Source organism: Pocillopora verrucosa, chromosome 8 (assembly GCF_036669915.1).
Source record: "Pocillopora verrucosa isolate sample1 chromosome 8, ASM3666991v2, whole genome shotgun sequence".
Taxonomy (NCBI): domain Eukaryota; kingdom Metazoa; phylum Cnidaria; class Anthozoa; order Scleractinia; family Pocilloporidae; genus Pocillopora; species Pocillopora verrucosa.
Genome location: NC_089319.1, coordinates 5633200 through 5654864, shown reverse-complemented (window position 1 = coordinate 5654864; position 21665 = coordinate 5633200). Strand labels below are relative to the sequence as shown.

General features: G+C 36.4%; 2 protein-coding genes across 2 annotated transcripts; one reads left to right on the top strand and one right to left on the bottom strand.

Annotated features, from left to right (window-relative positions):
• Nucleotides 1-481: 481 nt before the first annotated feature.
• On the top strand, nt 482-7280 carry LOC131796883 (ras-related protein Rab-37-like). The gene is made up of 9 exons (XM_059114492.2): nt 482-693; nt 1131-1241; nt 1363-1404; nt 2391-2457; nt 3284-3336; nt 4232-4297; nt 4842-4898; nt 5449-5525; nt 5883-7280. Exons 1-9 carry the CDS (start codon nt 628-630, stop codon nt 5980-5982), a joined length of 639 nt encoding a protein of 212 aa, XP_058970475.1. The 5' UTR covers nt 482-627; the 3' UTR covers nt 5983-7280.
• On the bottom strand, nt 6436-21561 carry LOC131796872 (FAD-dependent oxidoreductase domain-containing protein 2). Its single transcript, XM_059114482.2, has 23 exons — nt 21329-21561; nt 21113-21184; nt 19008-19070; nt 18310-18425; nt 17523-17680; nt 17200-17257; nt 16419-16485; nt 16261-16327; nt 15803-15850; nt 15276-15334; nt 14857-14979; nt 14122-14180; nt 13610-13730; nt 13328-13399; nt 12763-12878; nt 12225-12270; nt 11761-11823; nt 10841-10913; nt 10513-10616; nt 10033-10114; nt 9631-9727; nt 8994-9048; nt 6436-8490 (listed from the first exon to the last, which is right to left on the bottom strand). The coding sequence occupies exons 1-23, from the start codon at nt 21438-21440 to the stop codon at nt 8417-8419; spliced, it is 1905 nt and encodes a 634-aa protein (XP_058970465.2). The 5' UTR covers nt 21441-21561; the 3' UTR covers nt 6436-8416.
• Between the last annotated feature and the right edge of the window lie 104 nt (nt 21562-21665).

The following is a 21665-nucleotide window of genomic DNA, read 5'->3' as shown; positions in this document are numbered from 1 at the left end:
AAGCAATAAAATGTGATTTTGCAACCATTTCATTTTGCACTAGTTCTCAGTTTCTCAAGGCTTAGAAAATTTGGGATCATTGTGGCGGCTAGTGAACTTTTCAAACACCCACGGCTTCGTCATGATCATTGATTTATATTAGCAGCCTTCGTGTAGAGGTAACCCCGTCATTTTAATGGAAAGGTCAAGGATTTCGATTGTAATGGAAGATAAAGAAAAAGTATTATGAAAACTAAACTTTGGCAAAAATCTTGCATCATTTTTTCCAGTACTGCTCGCAAGTTGCTCAACAAGATCCCAATGTTTGCATTTCAAAAGCAAATTTAAGTTTTAACTTCTTTTTCCGGCAAGTAAAAAAGGTCGCTTTGAATTTCGCGTGGGTAAAATATTTCAATTATTCCAAGAATTCGCATATGATTCCGCGCCTACTAGCGCGGGAACGGCGTTGTGACGTCACATGTTATGCAAATATGAACGAGTGCGATTTCTTGGCAATCGCGAATTCATGATTAATTTCTAAAGTGGGGACATTATCGAGTGTGTTGATTTATGTGCTTGAACCGAACCGAGAAATATCACCGGTAATACCGGAACTCCTCTTTGGAGTCTGCCCTTAACAAATTCGCCATGTCATACTTGCAAAATGGCCCCACGAGACGTCCTGCAAGCGATAATTTTGACGTTGCCTGCAAGGTTGGTATAAGATAAGTATTCGTACGTTCGGTCGAAATGTCTGACCGAAATGACGACAAATGAATTGTTTATTTCATTCTTGCCGTAATTGCGAAACATGTCAGGCTTTGCAACGTTCACTTCATCCCAGTTGTCGCCTTACGAATTTTACTCGTGCTAAAGTTCGGTGTAAATTTCGTCGCTTGAGATCTGTTACCGAAAACTTAGATGCAGTCTAAGATATTTGGCCAGCTGATTGTGCTAGTAGTCGTAGATTTTTCAAATTTATTGATAGTTCAAGTAGATTAAAGCTCACTAGTCGCTTTTTTACAAAAGGTTTTCTTTTAAAATGCTCTACCTTGTGGTAAAATTTTTAATGCATTTACGACTAGTTTATGACCGCCTGATCATTACGACTTAAGCCCTACATTATATATATATATTTTTTTTATTTGCAGGTGATGTTGCTCGGAGATTCCGGTGTGGGTAAAACATGCGTCCTTGTGAGGTTCAAAGATGGTGCTTTTTTATCAGGCTCGTTTATTTCTACTGTTGGAATCGACTACAAGGTGAACAGTTAAACACAGCCGTTTTTGTCCTATTTAACTCAGCAGGTATTTGCATATGAATTATCTTCTTGATTAATAATTCCCTTGTATACGTGTTCGGGCTGTCTTCCTGTTTTTGTAGAATAAAATCGTCGACGTGGAAGGAACTAAAGTTAAACTGCAGGTAAGGACACCTTTCATGTATATTTATGCCGAAAAGTTCCGATAATAGAACCTGATGTTCCCTCGGATGTATGCTTGTTTTAAAATATTTTTGAGTTTGTATGGAATGTTAAATTTTTGATTTGTTTATTTTATCGCCCACTCCAGACGAAGAATTCTTAGCAGGAAAGTAGCTTCAAGTAGGGTTATGAATAAATGAAGAAAGAACATTTATTTCAATTTTTTTTTATTTTTGGCTTGTAAATTGGATGAACTATCATTTAATGAGGTTAAGGTTTTACGCTAAAGGTGATTAAAAAAAAATTCAGAAGTTGATGCCACGTAGTAATTTTGTGAAACTCTTGCCGGAGAGGACTGCTGTTGGAAGGGGGGTGGAGGGGTAGGGAGTCTAGTGTTATATAATAACATTCCCAAGGGTTTTGGTAACTTTTTCCTCAAGCAGCTGCAGATGCTGTTTTATGTGTCTGTGCCCAATGAAAGGGCCATAAGAACTCTTTTCCTCTGCTGGGTCTCGGGAAATGTTCCCCTAGAAAAAAATTTGAAATTGAGAAGCTCAGAAATGTCATTTCCAGCATTCTGAGCATCAAAAAGAGTGCTGTTTTGTTATAATTTTCATCCACGCCTCTTTGATTTGCCTGTCATTCATGACCAGTCAGAATGCTGCTGCTGAGGAATGTTTGGGAAACCCAAAAAAGAGAACCTGCTTCCAGGCTAAACAGATGGTAGTGAGAGGTCTTATAGGCAGTGGGAGACTGCTGGTAACCAGCTTTTATTGAACCCACTGCATTGCGTGGCATTTTGTTATCATATTTGTATTCTAGCTACAAAGAAATAATCCCACCATATTTCAGTCTTGCTATTTTGAGTGACTGTACTTAGAACTCTTGCTTAACTTTAAAAAACAGTTTCTCAAACTCTCCTGTTACCAGCTGAATGGATAACTTATGATTTTCCTTTTGGTTCTGTTTTATGTGACAAATTTCATAGATATGGGACACTGCTGGACAAGAGAGGTTTCGTAGCATAACTCATGCTTATTACAGAGACTCCCAAGGTAATAGCACAATTGTTGACTTTTTACATTCTTTTCCTCATACTTTCCTGGTGAAAAAACATTGAGAACTTATTAGGATGGGCCAGTAACTTCTGGGGAAGGGGTGGGAGGTATTCTGTAGAATTTTTGGTCAGGGTGTGCTTATAAGTTCTCCAAATCCAGACCAATTTCAAACCAGAAGATGTCTTTTCCATACCTGCTATCTAATATAGGCTGAGTTGCTCAAAGCTGGTTTGAGATAACCCAGGGTTAGTTTGCAATTTTATTTCGGATCTGAAAGCTTTCAAAGAAAATTGACTTTAATTGTTTTTGTTTACAATTTGATAATATGATGCTCTTAAAGGAATAAGGATGATTATCCAAAAAAAAAGGCTTTTGAATAGAGTAATAATGAAACCTGGATTTAAATTTATCCTTGGGTTAGCACTAATAGGCCTTTGAACTAGTGAGTCGTGGTCTGTAAGATCTATATTCATTTTAGACCTTCCCTCTGAAAGGTGTGCTCTCTTTTATTATGTTATTAAACTTAGTATCAGTACTTCAATCAAGAATTGATAAAACTCTGCTAACAGTAATTAATGTATTTTGGTTGCTTCCCTTCCTCTTCTATTAATCTTCTGGAGGCAAAAAGATAAAAATGCCAAATAGTCTTGTGGGTTTCCTTAGAATGAGATCAGCCTTCCTGATCGTATTCTAAGGAAACCCAAAAGACTATATACAAGTCAGTAGTTTGTTAGAGATAATTGATGCTTTGTTTGCATTATATAACTCCAAGGGTTGGGATAACTTACCTGTGACTATGAATTATAATTTGATACAATTGCAGCTCTTTTGTTGCTTTATGATGTCACAAGTGAAAGTTCCTTTGAGAATATTAGGGTAAGTTTTGAACTCTGTGAACAATTTTTTCAAATTCATAATTTGCAAGTTGTAAAAGACAAAATGCCAGCCAAATGTCACCTTGAAATATTATGGTTTATTAATATACTTAATGTGTGCCTCTAAACATGTACATGTACACTTTGACATGACCTTCACAAAGTGATGAACAAAGATAGCTGCTTTGTAAAACCCTTTCTACTCTCCTATTTCATTATGTTTTTTTTATCACCACTGGGTTGTAATTATTTAGAATTATTAAAGCAAAATTATATTCTTCAAAATCTTATGCACTGGAAAAAAAACAGTTCCTGCTGTACGTTACAAATTAGTTTATTATTTAAAACCCAAAGAGCCCTCCCATATAACCCTCCCATCCCACTGACAAAAATGGTATGACCCCCCTTAAAAAAACCCAAGGTTGTAAATTTAAATTTAAAGAATTCCTTAGCACAACCCAATCTGAAGAAACTTCCCTAAACCTTCTTAGAGGGTTGAAAACCATCTTTTTTAGATAATTTGGTCCAACAACATAGTTGATAACGTTAATTGGCCACCATAAAGAGTTTCAAAGCTGCCATTTGAGTGTTAGCCCTTCATCAGGGTGACACATTTGCTCTTGCAAAGGGCTAACACTCAAAACCACAGCTTTGAAATTATATACAGTGACCAATTTATATCATCAACTATACAACAAAATTATCTTGTTATACTCCCCACTGAGGCAGCACCACAGTTTCCTTAGAATATTACCCCCTTTATACATATATCTTTTTGGAGGTTCTTCAGATGCAGGTAAATTATCTTTGTCAGTTGTGAACCTGACATCTATAGTTGATGGGATGATTCTTAAAAAGAATACTTAGTTCACATTTTCCTATTATTTTGTATCCAGGCATGGCTGGCTGAGATCTATGAGTATGCCTCATCAGATGTAATAATAATGTTGTTAGGGAACAAGGTAAATGAAGGACAAGATAAAGTTAATTTGATCAGGAAAAGAACACACCATGATCCTTGATCTGTGTCTTCCTTCTATTTGTACCGTGCTTACTGGTAGTCTTAAGAGAATTTTGTTCCTCCACTTGTGCTTCCTTAGCTTTGTTTGTTTTATTTTTCCACTTTTTAAATTACTAATTACAACTGTTACAGTGCTTTTTTCCTATTGTTAGTTAAGTCAAAGAATACTTGAATTTTATTTGTTTCATTCATTTACTACTGTAACACTTTTGGTATCACCTTAGTGATAAGGATACTATGTGTCACACTTTTTGTAGACCTCTTATGAGACAGGTTTAATTTTTATACTGTTCCAATCTCATTGGTAGATTTTGGTCCGCTTACTAGTTTCAATTATAAAAAAATGATCTGTTGACTAAGTTTGATAGCAGCATACTCCATAATTATTTATGGCTTGTTTTTGAAGATATAATATTGGTGATGTACTTTTTCTTTTTTTTGTTTGTTTGTTTGTTTGTTTTTCAAAAATTTATTGCTTCAACTAGGCTGATCTGAACAAGGAGAGAGTTGTTAGCAGGGAACAAGGGGAAAAACTTGCCAAGGTCTGTTGTCTCAATTCTGTTTTACCTCTTTATTCACTCATGTACATGGTTCTCTACAATTATAGTAACATTGTAACTGTTTACGGGGGTAAAATATTTCACATGGATCAAAACAGTGATTAATGAAGAAATGTAAAATAGTCTCCGTGTTTACATAGCCTGATGTAAACATGTGGGAGGTTGGGAGAACACGAGATAAGCGTAGGAAACCACGACGTGAAGCGGAGTTAGGGTTAGGTTTCCAGCTTATTGAGTGTTCTCCCAACCTCTCAAGTGTTTACATCAGGCTATGTAAACACAGAAACCATTTCACATTTCTTTTAAAAAATAACTAATGAAAGAGGAATGAAAACCGTGTTTACATACCCTCATGTAAAATGGTTTTATGGCCAATCAGAGCGTGTGTACTATTTGAATTATTTTATAAAGAATATTATGAGGGGAATATTAAATAGAAACAATTCTCAGTTTTGGTGTAGAAGGGGGAATCTCTTGATAAAAACTTTCATTATTTCTCACTATACAATAATTAATTCTCCTCATTATTCAGGACCATAATGTAGCATTTATGGAAACAAGTGCAAAGAGTGGACTGAATGTTGACTTAGCATTCATGGCTGTCGCCAGGTAAGGGATGAAAAAAAAGAGTAGATTTTTTTGGTCTGTACAATTACTAATTTGCTTAATAGATGTGAGTCTTAACCATGAACACCCCAACTTCAGTATGCATATTCTCCATACTGTTCTCCATACATTTCCTGTGGTGCTGACAGGGAGAATTTGTTTAACATTTAAGAGCTTCTTTAGTTGGTGATCATTTCCTCTATTGTTGTGACCTCAATGTTTGATTCAGGGCTGATATTAAATTCTAGTCACCCCTAGGAGTTCAAGGGCTCATGTAAGCATTGCTTTATAGCAAACTTGTTGGTTGGGCAGAAAATTGTCATCAAATATGTAAAGAAGTACATTGTAATATCTCTTCAGAGACATGAAACACAGAAATCTCAAGAGGCCGTCTGAACCAAAGTTCAACATTGAGCAGTATGTAGAGTCACAAAGAGAAAAACCTGGTTGCTGTTCTTGACACTGGAAACAAGGATCTTGGGTTAAAAAGTTGAATCAAGTGTAATTAAAAGTAATCCATTAGAATAAAACTATCTTTGAAATCATAGCAAAAGTAATGTTTGATATAATGACATGTGGTGTTAAATGTTAAAAAAAGTTTAAGGACTAGCACCAAATTTTAGCATTTCTGGAATGGTAAACAGGGTTGCGTATGCTAGAAGTGCCTTATAGCATTTCTTTTTTTGAATTTTTAGTTCTCATTACCATAGCCTGTTGTGATATTAATAATACTGGAAACTGGGTAAATTTCTGAGGAGTTTTCTCCCCTATTTATTGATAGTTGTTAATTTTGTTTACCACAGATGGAATTGTCCTTTTTAGTGGCAAAATAAGTAGGGCTAGAGTAGTGAAAGTAAGGAAATATTTTTACTATCAGTAGTGTCAAATGGCTTGTTGTAACAGTACAACTAAGTTATGTGTATCTTTTTTATTTATATTGGTTCCTGAAATTTTTGTGAACATTCAACGAAGGTTATATTGAATGAGAAATTCCACCCATGTGGGAGAGTTGAAGTAAGTAAATGAAGATCCCTTGGAAACATTTAGTAAATGGTGCATAAGCTATATAACTTTATAAAATTGTGAGATGTTAATAGCGGTAAGTAATGAATGTCAACCCCCCACTTTTACAGCACTCTTGGTGGAAAAATCTCAGTGTGCAGTTTCAAATGTGTCACTGGAATTTCACAGGGTCTGGGGTTTTCTAAACCAAAATTTATATATTCTCTTATGTAATACATGTTTACCTGTTAGGGACTTTCCATAAAAAAAAAGAAACAGAGGAAGAGTCCTTACTGGAATATACCTTAGCTACATTGTAGATGTAAAGAATAATATTTTCCCTCTTTCCTGGGGTCACAATGTAGTGTCTGGGAGGAATCATAATTTCTACTTTAAAATTTTAAGTTGGTACTCCTCCCAGAGAATTCAATGTTTAGGGAATTGAGTGACTCTGGACTGTATAAGAATCAGGCTTAATGGCTTGATTTCATAACATCTCAATACTTTTGAAGTGTAAATGTTTCATAATGTAGGTGAAGCACCTGATTAAGTACTTGAGGAAACAATCATATCAGTATGTGAAATTTAAATGCATTGAGGTAATGCTGTGCCTTTCAAGATAAATGCAATTTGTTAACTGAAAATATTTTTCAAAGATGAAATTCAATTTTGTAGAACTTGTCTCTTCATCAAGTGACTGATGTAATGAATTAGAAATAACTAGGAATATAATAAATGTCATTTTAAAATGTGAAATGCTTTTGAAGGTTATGAAAGGGGATGCTGTGCCCAGTCTCCACTCTTAACCCCTTTCATCAGTAGGCATATTCTTCATACTGTTCTCTATACATTTCCTTGACAATTAATTTTTTAAAACTTCAGTGTCATGTCTTTCCCCGCTACCGTATGACGGCCCAGTGATGGGGGCAAGAGGAAACGAATCCTGTGTTCTGATTAGCTAGCTGAGCAGGAAAGATGGGTCTCCTGTGAAAAATTACCCTAAGCTAGATTTTGACTTGGTTACTGGAGTCTATACAATACCTCCACTGAAATGAAAACAAAACCGTGCTGGGAATCTAGGAACCCAAAAAAGTTTATGCAAAATAAAATTATGATCGCATTCCGCTTTTGTGTCTATTTTCGTTTTCGTGCATTCTACCTAAGATTACGTCAGTGTAGCCTGCGTGCTGTTGAACGAGTATCTCCTACGCCTTTCGCGAAGTGCGCGAGGTAATCGAGGCGGTGAGCGAAAGGTCTTCGCGGTGTCTGGTATGATACTAGTATTTGAGCAATGCCCACGAGACGCACGTACAGCAGCCTCGAAAGGCTTACTTCAATGGCTGTCCACTATAATGCTGAAACAATTTTAAAGTTCGACAACGACCACAACAGTAGAAGTCCTTGAATTTCTGACTAGCACTGTGGCATTTACAATGGGACTTTCTGTCTAGGCAGAACCTCTAGCAATTAACAGACACCTTACGCTATCAATGTTCACATCTTACTTTAGCACGGACAACTTACATCAAATTCATTTTTATTTCATATTTTTTTTTTTTGGTGTATATTATTCTTGAAAATTCTTTCCCAAGACATATCATAAAGAACAAGAGAATACCACTGTCTCTTGCTAAGAATATTACTCTGGTAAAATATTTTCATATCCACATCGGAAATGTAAAATGAGATCTTGCCGAATTTGAAGTAGCACATCTCAAAACTAGTTCCTCAAGACTTTAAATTAAACGAATAACGTATGCCTATGGTACAGAACTTCAACTAGGTTAAACTTTGAGTTTTGATAGTTTATAGAGTTAAGTTAAAAATAAATAACTCGAGTGTTTAGAACTCCTCTAGTTGATGAAGTCTACTGAGTTCCACACAGACATAATTCAATTTTTTATGACTTCTGCCTGACTCTGCAGTAGTATTTCTTGAAGATGCTTTGGGATCGGCAACATTGGTCCTAAAAAGAACAGGAAATAATGCGCATGTTACTACGAGACAGACGTACTGCACTTTGAGGGTGGGCAAGGGCGACTCAAAAGGGATCAACAGGGAGAGACAGGGGACGTGCAGGTTCCCGGATGAAGTTCACCATCTGACCGTTAGCACCGCTAGCTAGATTGGTCTAAGTTTTCTCGACAGCACTGAAATCTACCCAGTTTCAAATTTGAACAAGTTGATGTGTTCTTTTTTTGGGTGTATTTAGTTCGGTGCAATTTCTCTTAAATGACATTTTGGCATCTTTGTTTTGTATGTCTGAAACTTTCTACGTCAGTTAATTTCTTAAAAATTGATTTTGAAAAAAATACATTTTCAGCAAAAGGGGTAGCAATAACATTACGACCTTAAAAAAATTTACGTCTAAAATCTCCTTAGAATGTAAAAGTAACTAAGTACGCAAACTGTGAGTAAATCAAAATCACCGTAAATACAAGTTATACGTTTTCTCAAGAGACATCCTACCTTCTGTGTAGTGTCCTTGACAATTGATTGGTGCGGTTTTCTGAGTCATCATAATCTGGAAAAATAAAGGGAGATGTCATGGAAAACTTATTAGTGACAAATTCTGGGATCAATATCAGTATCTGAGCAACTGCCCACCTACCCCTCCCCTAACTCAACAACAGTTGAGTTTGGGAGGGGTAGGTGGTGCGCTGTTGGTGCCGATGATTTGGAAAGGGCACTTGTCAATGAAATTATAATGGGTTGAAGAAAAATTTTACTCCACTCTACGCACGTTTCCTAAAAAATTTCAAAATTCGTTCACGTGTCAGCGACTGGTAGAGCGGCCAAGGGCTATTCTAAGCTTTTTAGAGTGCTCTCCAAACTTCTCAAGTGCATCACATCTCGATGAACGCAGCTGATAAGTGAAACGATTGTTTTTATCAACGCAGTAGTTTGAAAGTGTTTCGTAAAATAATTTCCACTAAAAAATAAATCCACTAAAATCAGAACGCACAATATGAGAAGTTGACCGGCTATTACACGAAAATACCAGCTATGTTACGATACAATTTGATGAAAAACTGTCTGATAAACATGTTGCCCATCATTAAAACCGTGACAACCAGAGGGGTATCTAAGAAGTTGTGCAGCTCACCTTAAAGCAGGTTGAAGCAAAAAAGGAACGAAGATCACTTTGAACAACATTTTCAATGAAACGACGTAACGGTAAAATGTGTGAGTTTGGTGCAGTCCTGTAAAAATGAGCAAGGAAAGGTTAACATCTACAAAATCGATAAAAAAGGGAGCAGTAGCAACATTAACAATAAGCACAACCTTTACACTCTCTATCTATCCCGTTAACCAATTATTTAATAAGGGGGGTAAGTTGCTATAGAAACTGTGGTACTGCGTCAGTGGGCGGTATTACACGATAATTTGGTCTTATGAACTGAGTTGATGATGTAATTTGGCCACCGTAAACAAGTTCTAAAGCCGACGTTTCGAGCGTTAGCTCTTCGTCAGAGCGAGCCAATTATATAACTTGATTTTCGCTTACCACTGCGTCAAGAAATCTTCCACCATGTGGTGAAGGCGATCTGGTCTAGGAAGAACAACTTCTTTTGTTTCTTTAGGCAAAGCTGAAGAATAAGTAGACAGGTGGTCAGAATAATGAAAAATAAAAAATGGAGCATTGCTTGATGAAACGCCAAATTATAAAACTGACTTTGTAAAGGTGTATGGCGAAAGTAAAGAAAATCGATGAACGTCAGTAGCTGAGGAGCTTCGTACCTACCCCTTCCTTAACCCAACAGTAACCCTTACTAGTTATCAGTTGACTGGGGAGGGGAGGGGTAAGTGTGCAGTTGCTCAGATACTGATATTGATCCACAAAATCACGGTTATTAACTTAAAGGTGAAAGAGTCAAAATAAACAAGGGCTATCCAAGCAAAAGTCAAAGAAAGTAATGTAAAAGTGATAAAAAGGACACCGTGAGGGGAAAAAAAGAAAGCAAGAAATTATACTTTGTGGTGTTACCTGTCGGAGGTTCTTTATAAAAGTAGATGACCGGATGTAAAAAGTTCGATTTATGCGCCTCTCCTGGTTCTCCGGTGGCACGGTCTGACTTAAACGTGTCCTTGCTGTGGTGAGAACAAAGGAATTATCAGCGGGCAGGGCTTACAAAATTTCAAATTCCTAGTTTTTAAAACTCAATTTTATTTTCAGAAGGAGTTATTTCTAAGCTTACTGAAACAGAAGGCAGAGAAAATGAAATCAAGATCTCGCAAGAGACAGAAAGACCGCCATGCTCACACAATGTTTGCGCAAAAACACAAATCAGTTATTTGTTGAGCTTTGCACTCACCCAGCTCCAGAGAAATCTTTGCCATACTCCATATTGAGTACTATCATTGGGCCTGCTGGACGACCAGTGAACTCTGACAGAACAAGAAAACAATTTCATTCTAAATTGAGGCGTATACCCTTTATTTCATAAGGAGGTCTTACCAAATTACAAGCTGAGCCGAGCAGTAGGAGAACTGGTGGACCGAAAGAAAGTCTCAAGAAGAAACGCGACGACAACAGCCAAGACAAAACTTATGAAGTTTTGCGCATCAGTTAATCTGGTTCGACTTTTGACGACGTGATAAAATTCTGTTTGAACTATGATGTGGGTCTCTCTCGTAGGGCGTTTTCAACAGCCACTCAAACCCAATAACCCGAAAATCCATAAATTTGGTTTTCTTTCCTGTGCGCTGTGAATGGTCCAGGAAACTCGTGCAACCCTCTCAACCAATCAGATCATTAGAAAACTAGAGCCAATCATCACTTGGGCATTCGCGTTTTCCCGCCCTTCTGACAATTTGCTTGTGTTTAACAAACTTAAGTTCTCATTGCCCGTTGTAACACCTCATTTAGGCTTTGGTTTCCCGATACAGTCGAAAAGTTCACAAGAGAGCGTCTCTTTTTGGCACAATTTGACGCTAACGAAGCGGTCTTTCCTATGATAAAGAGCAAAAGTAACACGACAGTAATTATGTGTGTCATTCCACCCACGATACTAGATCTCGTCAGAATGTTGACAAATTGAACAACTGCGCACCTACCCCTCCCCTTACCCAACATTCACCCTAACTTGTCATAAGTTGACTGCTGTTGGGGTAGGGGAGGGGTAGGTACGCAGTTGCTCTGATACTGACTCTGACCCGAAACATTACATGATGGCAAGCTGGAACCAGACCTAAGTTATGATCTTCGTGATTTAGTAGATCATGAAAACATTACCTTCAAATTGATGTATGAGTCTGATTGGAAATTCCTCGTAGTATTCTACTTTTCCATTATCACCTGAAGAAGCAAGACGTAATATCATATATAACTGATACTTTGCTTTCTCCTTTCGAAAGCAATGACCAGCATCCTCGTTTTCCTAATTAAACAAAAGCATCGCAGATCACATCGACTTCTAAATCCTAGAGCTAAGTAACGAGGATATTTGACAGAGGGCAATTTTTAATCAAGTTTCGAAAGCAATCCCACAATGCATACGTTTCTCATCACTTCTCTCTGCGATTGGTTTAATTTCCCCTCCTTCAATTTTTTCAATTTGTCCATTGTTTAGACCAATAATCCCACTTTTTTCAATCGTTGGTGTTTTAATTTCACGTCATCTCCACGAGGATGCAATTTTTAAGTCTTTCTCTCACAAGGCTCGTTTTCAAAGAACTCAATCTAAAATTTATACTCACGCAATATCATGACTTCTCCGAGGACCCCAAACATCTGATAAATTCCCTGTTTGAAACAGAAAAAGCTTGCCATGCATTTTACACACGTATGAAATTTATGTAAGGTCAACTATTTATTTTAACAACGGCTAGCAAAACCCAAGTTAAAACAAAAATTTCATACAAGAGATGTGAAAACTTCATCGATTGTTCTTATCATCTGTGAGAGAACAGTGCTGTTGTCAGTTGACAATCTGAGCGGAAGTCATCATCATAGTCAAGCGGTGAAATCTGTAGAGTCACTCCACTCTGATGATGACTTCCGCCCAGGTTTTCGAAAAATTAGCCCTCTCACCAAGTCAAATATACTTCACGAGTTTAAACCATTTGTTGGAAACTGAAATCTGGACATAAAATGGACCTCGATTGATAGATAAACACAAATTTATAAGGCAAAAATTTCCTTAGTTCTAAAATCAGTTGAAAACTGAAATGAGAGTCAAGAGAGAGCTAAGCGAGCATATCACTTAGATCATTAAGAAATATCAAAAAAACTAACCGATGCCTCATTAATCCTTTTAAGTATCACGTTCACAACTTCTACAATGGGTACTGTCACGTGAGGCCAGACTACTTTATGGTTACGCCATTCCAACACACGATGAAGAGTACGTGCTGCGGGAGAACAAAGTATTATAGCAAAAGTCAAAGTACTGTTGCTGACACAGTCAGACAAGAAAAAAATTGCAATCAAGTATTCTATTTTTAATTTTTAATAAGGGGACCACCGGCCTAAGCCTGCAACCGCGCTTGAAGTAACAGAACTAATACCCAATGGAAGATTGTCCAGTTAGCTTAGTGTTTACAATCGTATTTTGAAGACCTGCTCTCGACCAAATCGTTTGAAAGAGCTACGTCTAGACTGCAAAGCCATGCCTAAGCCGTGAAACGCTAAAACGAGATTTCATTATAGTTTGAACCTGATGTGATCATGGTTTTTAATCATTTTGCCAGCTTAAGTTTTTTTACTGTAGTAACTTTGATGTGTACTTTAGCCTCTACCATGTTCCTATATCTAGCTTAAAGTTATATAGATGATTCAGTCAAGTTTAAATCAAATTTACCAGTGTATCGAAACCCGTGAATGAATCCCCCTGCTGATTTTCGGAAGTCAACAGAATGGGTGTTTGTTCCAGCTGCAACGCAAACAAAAAAAACTACGTTCCAAACTAAATTCTTAGATTTACATCATAAGAAATGTATGGCAAACAGCAAAGAGAATGTAAATTTTAGATCTTGTGTACGAAACTTTTCAAAAAGAGAGTTAGAGTTGTATCTGCAAATGCTGCAACTTGTTGGAAAACAAATTGCGTGACCGTCACGCCCAAGATTCCTAGCAAACTTACCAAAATAAAGTCTTGGAATTGAAGTAGACTCGTAGCTCGGTTTGATAGCTGGATATTTTTTGGACCGCTTTCCTCTGCTTGGTCTTGGCTTAGTTGTGTTGTCAAATATGGAAAAGTCAAACTGACAAAAAGAGAAGCAATTTCTTAGTACAAAATTCACTAACTTCCTGTTAGCTACCTACCAAAGTTGTGAGGAAGTTTAATCCCACGTTGCTGAGAAAAAAAATTTTTTTCAACGCCAAATATCTAACAATTATGACACTCTCTTCAGTTGAACTTTTTAGGTGGGCTATTAGTTTAACACTTTGACTCCTAAGAGAGACTAGCATCTAATTTCTCCTTAAAATATCACCCATGAATCACACATTAGGGTCACGAGAATAAAGGAAAGGATCAGCAACAGAAGATTCTGATTGTTAAACGAATTCTCCTTGTCAGCACCTTAAGAAATTAACAGAGAACAGTGTGGAGAATATGGACACTGATGTTAGGGTGTAAAATTATTTTTATACCTTAAAACCTAAGCAGCGTATAACGCGATCATAAGGCTCTCTCACAGCAAAATTATCAGCTGAAAAAGAATCATTGGATCAAAACATTTTCAAAGAGGATAGGTGACACTCTTTCTAACAAACACCACGACAATGAGAAAACGCAAAAATTAAATTGCATTTAGACAATGAGCAGTCCCTCATTTTCGGCGAAGTCCGTTGCGCGAGTTAATTAAAAAATCGGCGAAAAATTTTTTTTAGCTCACCGCGCGGTGCACTAACACCACTTCTTTTCTCACTGATTTTTCAGGACTCGCGCGACAGACTTCGCAGAAAAGATGGGACCGCGCATGGTCTTAAGTGGACTTAGTTAAAATGCTAGCTTACGTTTACCATGTCAAGCACAGAAGTGTAAGTTTTACTACTCAGGCTTGGCTTTTATTTGAGAAAGATGAGGTTACCGCAGGTTTTAAAACTGTCTCTTCCTGACTCTGTTTACTCAACCAGAGCTGTTATGGTTATTATAAGAGTAGCCATGACGGTAATGTGATGAAGGTATCTGACAAAACACCTGCACTTCTCACACTTGAGTTCATGAAGAATATATCTCCAAATAGTTAAAGTTGAGTTTACTGAAGATAATTTTAAAAATTGATTAAAATACTATGACCTTCCATTATTATCACTTTTAAGAATACAAAACACTAAATTGACATTAATGGTTCATTAAAGAATAGGACTGCAGTCCTCCCTTACGTGCTCTTCCACTCTCTGAGATTGGCTGGTCTGCTGTGACAATGTTCTCTCCAGTGCCGTCAAAGGCATCAACAAACAGTTTTCCATCTCTCTTAATGACGGCCATTTCCTCTATAGGAGCCTCTGAGTGTGTAAAACATTAACCCAAAAAGGTATACTAAATAAAAGTGTGTTGGATTTTCTTCCGTCTGAACAGTATTGTGAAGATACTTACAATATCATCCTAAGCAGGAGCTTTCAGCAAACCACATTCTTTGGGAGGGTGGGGTGGGGGTCATGACTGAGCTAATAGGTAGTTATGTGTACAATAATTATTGTATTGACTTAATCAGGCTTTAGACACATTGATGACTGCCAAGTGAAAAGTGAATTGACGGAATTGGAATTAAAAATCGGTTAGGCAAGGTAATAGAGCTTACCCAGTAACGCATCCAGAGATTTCAATTGATACGTGTCCAAGATTCCATTATTCACGGCTCTGTGAGAAGAAACAAATTTAAACCAGTTACAGCTAAATCAAATCAGTGGAAAGTTGTCTAAGAGAGTCTTGAAAGGCTGTATACTGCAGTTATCACCAGTATGGCTGAATATACTGTTTCGGTTTATGTGAAGGAAATGTTTGGTAAGGTTTCTTGTTTTCATAGCGTGTTGAAGTAGCAATTTTGCGACCGAAGAAAAAAAGAAATGTATAACTCAGCTCTTAAGCAGTCAGCTGTGTTGTCTGCGTGTAATTTAACACTAGTTAACCGTCACTCCCCAGCTGATTAATGGTTCATTTTCCTTGCAATACCAATAAATTCTCAGTAGAAAGGTGACGAAGAAAGACAAAGATCGACCTATGTGATACTACTTGATTTAACGTCAAATTCTCCAGAGCAAGAGTTATGAGAAATGTAATAATAATGTGGAGAACTAATTTGGATCCTTGAGAGACCATGTACCATACCTCAAGTCACCAACATAGTGGGTTTCCCAAGACAAACGAACCCTTGATCTGCAATGAAATGAAACTATTAAATTAAGAGTACCAACAAATTCATTAACCTATCCAGTTATTTAGGGGTTGGTTCAAAGTTAAAAAATAAATTTAAGAACAGCCATTTCCCTGATGCATCTCTGATAATTGCTCAAAGGAGTTATATTTGTGTGCATCTTAATAAATTTAAGCTTAAGCTTAAAATCCATCATGTTCCATCTACTCCATCTGTCTTAATGTTTTCCTTTTGTAGCAATCCTTGGATTCCTTTAAATACTTATTGTCCCTTTGCTGTCTTCTATCTCAGTCTCCAAACCACTATTTAGTAACCTCTTTTAAGCTGATAGAAGTCTGCACAAGATTATCATAACATCATGAGGCAGACCCTCCAAAAAGTAACTTAAAAATATGTTTGACAAGGAACAAACCTGGCAAACATGTGGATTAAATTGGTAGCTCCCATTATGCTATCTGCTGTCTCAAATGCTGAGTTCCCTAAATCAAGCAATGAAATCAATAAGTGTTATTGAATAGAGGTTTTTATTGAGAAAACTTCCCCCCTCCCCAACACTATCGGACATCTCACCTCTTCCTACAATCAGTACTGTTTGCCCCTCATAATCATCAGGATTTGTTGAAATATCAGAGTAACTCTAAAACATTGAAAAAAAGGTGTATGTTAAGGTCATACTATTGTGAAGTATTAGGAGTATCTTGAATACCTCTCATAGACTCCTTTGCAACTGTATTCTAGATGTCAGTCATCTCTCCCTCCCCCCTCCCCCCCCAGAAAAAAAGAAAGGTGGAGAGTGTTGTGTAACAGCCTAAAAAAGGATATAAAATCTAAATCTAAACTTTGAGTTAGTTTGATCAATGTAAATGAATTGGTCATGATTTAAAAGTAGGAAATTAATTACATCAGGGTTGATTATTGCCGTCAATTCTCTGAACAGCCCTCTAGCTTCAGAGTTAAATGTTGGATCAAAGCATCAAAGTGCCTTCAGTTCATAAAGCTGTCATCTATCAACCCTGATTATCAAAATTGTTGAAATATTTCCCCTTATCTTCCCCTTCATCAATGTTTTTTAGGGGAACTGGACCATTTGTAGGAAACCAATTTAAAGAGGGAAGCAGGGTCTTTCAACAAAATTTAACAAGGGTGTCATCATGATATATTTCTTTGTAAACTATATTTTTTAGTGACTAGTAAGAGAATTTGGTGCCACACAAAAAGCCTCTTACTGATGGCTTTCTCTATATTCATTCCCTCATTCTCCTCTCATTCCTGGTATTGCAACGAGACCTTCCATCCTAATCATTTCTGGGAATCAAAAGGCCAATTTCAAAGTATCATCTCAAGGACAAACCTCTGTGTATTCAAATCCTTTAAACTTTCTGGGGAGATTTTCAACAGCTATACCAGTACTAACCAAACAGAAAAGAACAAAGCAGTTAGCAAGTTAGACAACCAAGCGAGTACTACAACTAACAGATTATCAAAACAGGGTTTCAATAACTTTTTCCATAAGCAGCCACCAATAGCATAGACTGTGCCCCAAGAAAGGGCTGTAAGGTGAAACCCAGACATGAAGTGGTAGGGCTGAACAGAAAGCGGTAACCATGCACTGTGATATTTTTTTAAGTAATTCATATCTATCATCTTTGAAAACACAAGTTCTTCTTTAGTTACCAGATAACAAGATTCATGCAGGTGTATTCAGTCTCATTTTGATCTTTGAGGTGAAAAAGAGCATCATCCTCTTCCCCACTTCTAGACACATGCAGTATGTTTGTGTTGTACTGGACTTTCAGTTTGAGCTTGGTGGCATAGTCATTCAGATATCTCACCTAGAGAGAGAGAGAGATGATCAAGTAAACAATATTTCAATAATTTTTTTATAATAAATGTATGCCACACAAGTATTCAATTTGCAGAAAAGGCATAGCTCAACATCTAGAACACTTACCTATGGGTTCTATTTCTAAACCTGATGTCACATGAGGGTGCAACTGTTTTGCTTTTTGTTAATATCTATAATTAGTATATTTCATTACTTTTTCATGGTGAAAGGTTTGTCCTTCTCTAGGAGACATGATGGGCCAATGGTTAGTGTGCTGTGCTACATATCAAGAGGTCAGGGTTCAAGACCTGGCTGTGTCAATGACTGTTGTGTTTTTGGGCAATTAACCCAAATGCTAGAAGGTAATCTTGTGATGAACTAGCATCCTATCCAGGGGGGAATAGTGATACTCCTTGTCACTTTATGCTAAGGAAACCAGGATAAGCTCTGGCTGGTGGACCACTTGGCTCAAGAGCAGACTTACCCTTACTAATCTTCCATAAGGAATATAATGATGAAGGTGATGGGTCTATTTAAATTGGAACAAAACTGTGAGGTTTTCTTTTTGGGGTAAAATGTTTGAAAGCTGAATTGGAGTCATCCCTGAAGAGTTGAGCAGAAAGATATCACACTCACCAGGATATCAGCATCTGGGAAAAACTGTTTGGAATATTTAGTCATTAAAAGAGACTCATCATCACTGAGAAGTGAATTCCAATCATGACGCATGTTAAATTCTTTATTTGTTTTCCCTGAAAATGAAAAAATATGTTGCAAATCAACTTAGTTCTGGAGGTTTAAGTTTCCTCAAGAAAGAAAGATAATCTAATGTATCACTCAGCCTTTGGAAAGCTGAAAACTTGAATTAATACAAGATGTTCTTAGTTTTTTTTCAAGAATTTTTGAGATGTCTCTAAGTTCATATGTATAACTTGTATTAGGATAACCAAAACATCATACTTCAATCCTCAAGGCCTTAAGATAAGACCATGTGACAAAATAGAATTTTTTGTTTCTTAATTGATTTTTAATTTTTTTACTTTCCATAACACATCAATAACCTTTCATGGACAGTAAGGGTACCTCAGTCTATTTCATTGTTCTCTGCTTAAAAGGATGCAGTCAAAGTGTTGACCATAACCCTAACTTGGTCATATTCATTGAACATGAATGATAGATTAATGCAGTGTTTTAATTTAAATATTCTTTAAATACTACAGCCAATAAGAACACATCATTTTGTGAAATCATTCTTGCAGACCCTTTCCCCACCATCCTTAAGTGAAAGAAATGCTTCAGTCTACAATTTTATAGTCATTACAAATAAGGGGTACCTGTGTGTCTCTTGTTGATAGATATTAATTTCCTGTGTCTTGGATACTTTGTATAAAATGCTCCTGAAATTTTGGTTAAATAAGACATAAAAAATATTGGTAAAGTTTAAGTTGGCATAAGTTTACAACAAACATCATGTGCTCTGGCATTTTTCATTAGGTAATTAAAATTGAATGTAATTGTTGCTGATTTCTGCTCAGGAGTGGATATGTAACTGGAATGCAACTCACAAACTAAAATGTCCTCACACACAAAAATTTGGTTTTAAAACTGTAATTTCAAATGTCACAAATCATGTTATCCACCAATGTAATAAGCACATAAATGACATTTTCAACTCTAATCATTCTTATCCATTTTCCAAACTAACTTAGTACAGAAAAATCATTAACCCTTTAACTCCCAAGATCTGATTGACAATTCTCCCCTCTAGCTGCTACATATTTCCTTGTAAATAAGTTATGAGAACTTGGTACTAGATCAAGATAGCAGATTCTACCTAATAAGTTTGAATATTCTCATTACCTGTTTGCTGAATTGAGTATGCATGGATATTATAGGGAGAATTTTCATGTTAATCACTTCTGGGAGTGGAAGGGTTAACTGTGTATGTTCCTTGTTTGCTATAGCTTAATAATGTTGCTTTGCATAGTTTCATTTTTTTCTTTAAGGAATATATTGCCAAAGAAAGGCAGTGAAATGATAATACTGATTTGTTTTCCCAACCAAAAAGCTCTAGAACTTTGTTATAGGTAAATAGTATAGGCTAGAAGAAATAGTATAGGCTAGAAGAAAATTATTGAGTTTATACTTATTGAAAAAGTGAACACATGTAAAATGCAAGAGAAAGAAAAAAGAATTGTGAGCAACAAAAAATATATGGTCAAACTGTACAATGAATTAAATACCTCTAAGTACCCTAGGGAAATTGTGGTTTTACTTTTAAAAAGTTTATTTCTTTCTTTAGGGTAAAGTGTTATGCCCATCTTATCATTGAGTACAATTTTCTTTTCAGTATTACAAACTTAATATTTAGCAATATACATTCAGAGAAAGGATATTTAATTACTTAGAGGAAAAAACAGATGTTCAGGTGCTCATTATATAGGGGCAGCTGCTTTCTTTCATTTTCCAAAAAAAAAGTAAGAACAATATTTACTTGAATTTTACATGAAAAGAAATGTCATATTACTGTGTCCCACACATTTTCATGTGTTTTATGACTTAAAAATGGTGTAGTAGTAGACCATCCTAAATTTCTAAATCTGACTACTCAAAATTATACAGATCATACAATAAGTGATTTGTTAGTAAAATTTCCTCACAGCCCCATACTATTGTAAAACAAATCTGTTTTCCCAATGGAAATGTATTGATTTTGTCATTGTTTTCTCTGTCCAAGAACTGAATGCATAATGTAGTATGGGGCTTAGCGGAAATTTTACCCTTTTTTCTCCGGTATACATAGGAAAAAAATTCGATGTGCTAGTTCTCGCATAACAGAACCTATGTATAAAACGCTGAACCGGAAGGAAATCATAATGCAACGAAGAATAATATTATCTCGAAGAAAAGAAAATCGATTACACAATTATGCAAATATTGAAAGCTAGTTGATATTTTAAACTTTAATCCTCGCATCACTTTCCTTCCCGAAAGTTTACAACTCTCACGATCAGATAAAGGTTTTGACATAGAAGCCTTTTCAGAGGAAGTCGACCTAAAGGTTCCATGGACAGTCGATGCAATTATGTTCCTACTTGACTGTCACCTGTAGCGTTCGATCTGTATCGGTTTCATCCTTATGGCAGCTGCAGATAGTTTAGTTTTTCTTCAAATTTTAATTGTGCTTCTAAATTGTCAGCCACCGATTACCCTCCAAAATGGTGAAATATTGTTTAACAGTATTTTAAAACTGATTATCAATTACTAACGACAAGCAACTTTGTGAGGTTCGCCTTCAATTTCTTTCAAAAAAATTCGATCACCAAAATTTGAACGTGATTAACACCGATAAATGATCAGAATAGAGTTGCAGGCTAAGATGAAAGTGATAAATTTAAGCTTCACACTTTCGATTACATTTAAAATATCCCCAAAATACCTGCGAGTGCGTCACGTTCGAAAATGATATAATCACGGCCTGCGCGCTCAAGGTAAAATCCCAACTGAAGCCCTGAAATAAAAAATTCAGCTAATTCAATACCAACAAGTGCACATATATTTACAAAACACATCGAAACTGCCAAGAGATATTGCTCGTTTCAACTCGAAAAAAGGGCAAGAACTTAAATTTAAAGATGATTTAGAAATCACTCACCTCCCGGGCCAGCTCCGACAACACAGTACTCATGATGAACGGCATTTCCAGTTGATTTCACACACGATAGAGTGGAAATAATAATGAAGAGCAGACTGGTTAACCGGTTCATCACACAATTGAAAGTCGCTTGTAAAAGCGATTAGCGAAAGGATGGAACTAAATTGGTGAGATTTCAGTGACTTGTTAACTCTCAGTAGGCATAGAATCCCATGCCAAAACAGGAAATCGTTGGTAAATATCGTGTTTTTAACATTCTCAGCTGGATCGTTATTGGCTGTCGCAACAACAAAGAAACTATAATAAGTATTGTCTTTTACGTCATTTAACTGTATTT

Excerpts from the sequence above, each read along its gene's own strand:
- LOC131796883 (XM_059114492.2), top strand. The coding sequence starts at position 628 with ATGTCATACTTGCAAAATGGCCCCACGAGACGTCCTGCAAGCGATAAT. Across the intron at positions 4,298-4,841 it reads TAATGTTGTTAGGGAACAAG|GCTGATCTGAACAAGGAGAG; the intron begins GTAAATGAAGGA and ends TGCTTCAACTAG. Across the intron at positions 5,526-5,882 it reads GCATTCATGGCTGTCGCCAG|AGACATGAAACACAGAAATC; the intron begins GTAAGGGATGAA and ends ATATCTCTTCAG.
- LOC131796872 (XM_059114482.2), bottom strand. The coding sequence starts at position 21,440 with ATGAACCGGTTAACCAGTCTGCTCTTCATTATTATTTCCACTCTATCG. Across the intron at positions 18,426-19,007 it reads TATCAACAAGAGACACACAG|GGAAAACAAATAAAGAATTT; the intron begins GTACCCCTTATT and ends TTTCATTTTCAG. Across the intron at positions 11,824-12,224 it reads CGGAGAAGTCATGATATTGC|GTGATAATGGAAAAGTAGAA; the intron begins GTGAGTATAAAT and ends TTGCTTCTTCAG.